Genomic DNA, 2500 nt, shown 5'->3' with positions numbered 1-2500 from the left:
CCAGGATCAGCGTGTCGGTGAACCAGAAGATCATCGCTCTTCCTCACGACAATCGGCAGGTCCGGCTGTTCGACATGTCCGGGGTGCGACTGGCTCGACTCCCACGAAGCAACAGACAGGTCAGTCAGTGGAGGAGGACACACACACTCACGCACACACACACACACACACAGGAAGGGCATCTGATCGCCCCTCACAGTTTACTCACACACACACACACACACATACGCACACATTTCTTTTCATTGTGAAATGAGTTATTGCTCTGGATTAAAAATTACCATTTGGAAATGGTCATCAATCTGCTCTATATAATTAGCCTGGCTCCGTCCTAGCCCAGTCCTACGTCTGGGTTAGCGGTATATTTGCGGGTTTTCTCCGGTCAAATCTTGACCTTTCCAATCAGCGAACAGAAGGAGCGGCTGAGAAGGATGGCGTTGAGGTCGTGCGCTAGTTTGAGTTAGTTCAGTAATGGCAGCGGAGAAAGATGCGACCAAAGCCGTTCGGTCTGTTGTGGCAACGCTGCAGAATATCCAGAAGTCAAAGCCCAAGCAAGAACAACCTTTGCTAAGTTTTGTTGGTGGTTCTCCTCCCCACGGGGCTCAGGAAAAGTCAGATTTTCCAGCTCGCTCCTTCAGTGGTGAAGGAGTTGGCTAAGGCTAACGCTAGCGATGCTAAGCCGACGCCACGATCAAACGTTAACGATTAATTACGGCAGATCCAGAGTAGCTCTGGGCAGATCTGGTAGATTTAAACTTCAACAGAGGAGCCGCCTTCAAGGAAGTTAACACTCGTCAATGGAGAGTGGCCAGACTCTCCGTACAATGGTATCAATGTAAAGACTTAAAACATAAGACTCTTCCTGTGTTGAAATTGACCTCTTGCAACATGTGTAAGAATCTTTCTAAATGACATAAAATTAAAAGATTTTAAATAACTATCCATCATGTTGATAGCAGAGTGAGTTTAGATTTTAGAGATTTTCATTTTAATATCTTTGAGTTCACCACTTAACTGAGTTTGCTTTTAAAGCTTGCGAGACCATTAAATATCGTTGTCCTCCTCCTTGTGTTCAAGTGAACGTGTCGGTGTTTCCTGTCGCTCTGAATGCTGAACCAGGTTTTATGTCCTGAGTGTCGTAATGGGGCTCCCTGCTGGCGACGCACTTGTAACATCCTCAGGTTAAAGTCCTGCCAGGGATCCTTTGTTACGTATCATATATATATATATGGCAAAAATAATGAAATAAAATACATGGAAGCAACACAGATTTTTACATTTGCCTCATTCAGTAATCAGTAAGAAATTCAGAATATTGTCAACAGACTTCTTTCTTTTTTACTTTAATTTCTATTGAGTATTCAGTACATTGTTACAACTGATCAGACACCGCAATTTGTAAGTAATATATGAAAAGACAAAAACAAAAAAGGGAGAACAGGGAAACTCCTGTGGGGAAAAGGTGATGTTAGCCAAGAAAAATAGAAATAAGAATACATTTCAAGTCAATGCTTTATCCCCTGTGTCCAAGCTGTGAACCAATGTCCTTATGGTTTATTTAAGTAAAGTGTCCACTTCTGCCATCTTTTGGTGTACACACCTTCTCTTCAACCAAGCACAGAAGTCAACCTTTCCATTGCCCTTATTCCTTTTATTACATCAAACCATTGTTGCCGTGTAGGATAATCGGGCTTATACCAGATTCTGGTTATCACTTTCCTCGTTGATGGGAGGAGTATCTTGACTAGGTACCTGTCCCTCTGTGCTGTTAATGGTGAAATATGACCCAGGTATGAGGCTATGCACGTGAAGGGAATCTTATATCCAAGTACATTACTCAAAACTAAATGTATATCCTCCCAAAATAGCTTCAGTTTTTCCACAACTCCAAAAAATATGTGTGTGAAGTGCTACTTACAGCCCCTCGCATGTCCTCAGTGTTGAAATGTCTCTGTCGTGGTTTAGGGTCACCGTCGGATGGTGTGCTGCTCCGCCTGGTGTGAAGACAACACCTCCTGCAACCTTTTCACCTGTGGCTTCGACCGGCAGGCCATCGGCTGGAACATCAACATCCCCGCCCTGCTGCAGGAGAAATGACCTCCTGCTGCCGTCCCTTTACTGTGAAACTCCACCCAGAGTCTGTCTTTTGGATCCTGCAGGCTTAAAAGGTGGCTTTAAAAAAAAAAAAAAGGTATCCTTGTGTCCTTGTCTGTGAAAACGTCTCGCATAAAGTAATCAACGTAACTTCAGCTATCGCTCAATGACGGATAAAACGACAGACGTTTGAGTTTACAGGAGGTCAGTTTTTGACACGCCTCTCTCACTCTGACCTCACCCAGACTGAGGAGGGCAGGAAAGGAAAGAAGCACTTGTTCTCTCTGTCTTCTGCAGCCGTTACACTCTCGTACACATCTAACTCAACATCGCCAATGTACAGAGATCACGTGTGTGTGTGTGTGTGTGTGTGTGTGTGTGTGTGTGTGTGTGTGTGGGGGGGGGG

General features: G+C 44.4%; 1 protein-coding gene across 4 annotated transcripts in view; it reads left to right on the top strand.

The window, feature by feature from the left end:
* The window catches only part of LOC117954608 (WD repeat-containing protein 37), a 23439-nt gene extending 21081 nt beyond the window's left edge, over positions 1 to 2358 (top strand). For all 4 annotated transcript variants that reach the window (XM_034888548.1, XM_034888547.1, XM_034888550.1 and 1 more), the window contains 2 exons: positions 5 to 119; positions 1966 to 2358. In XM_034888548.1, the coding sequence (XP_034744439.1) occupies positions 5 to 119; positions 1966 to 2097 (247 nt within the window). In that variant the 3' untranslated portion in view covers positions 2098 to 2358. The remainder of the gene's footprint in view (positions 1 to 4; positions 120 to 1965) is intronic.
* Positions 2359 to 2500: the final 142 nt, after the last annotated feature.

The sequence above is a fragment of the Etheostoma cragini genome, chromosome 12 (genome assembly GCF_013103735.1).
Source record: "Etheostoma cragini isolate CJK2018 chromosome 12, CSU_Ecrag_1.0, whole genome shotgun sequence".
In the NCBI taxonomy this organism is placed as follows: Eukaryota; Metazoa; Chordata; class Actinopteri; order Perciformes; family Percidae; genus Etheostoma; species Etheostoma cragini.
Note: the sequence above shows the minus strand (reverse complement) of the source record. Positions and strands in the feature narration are given on the sequence as shown.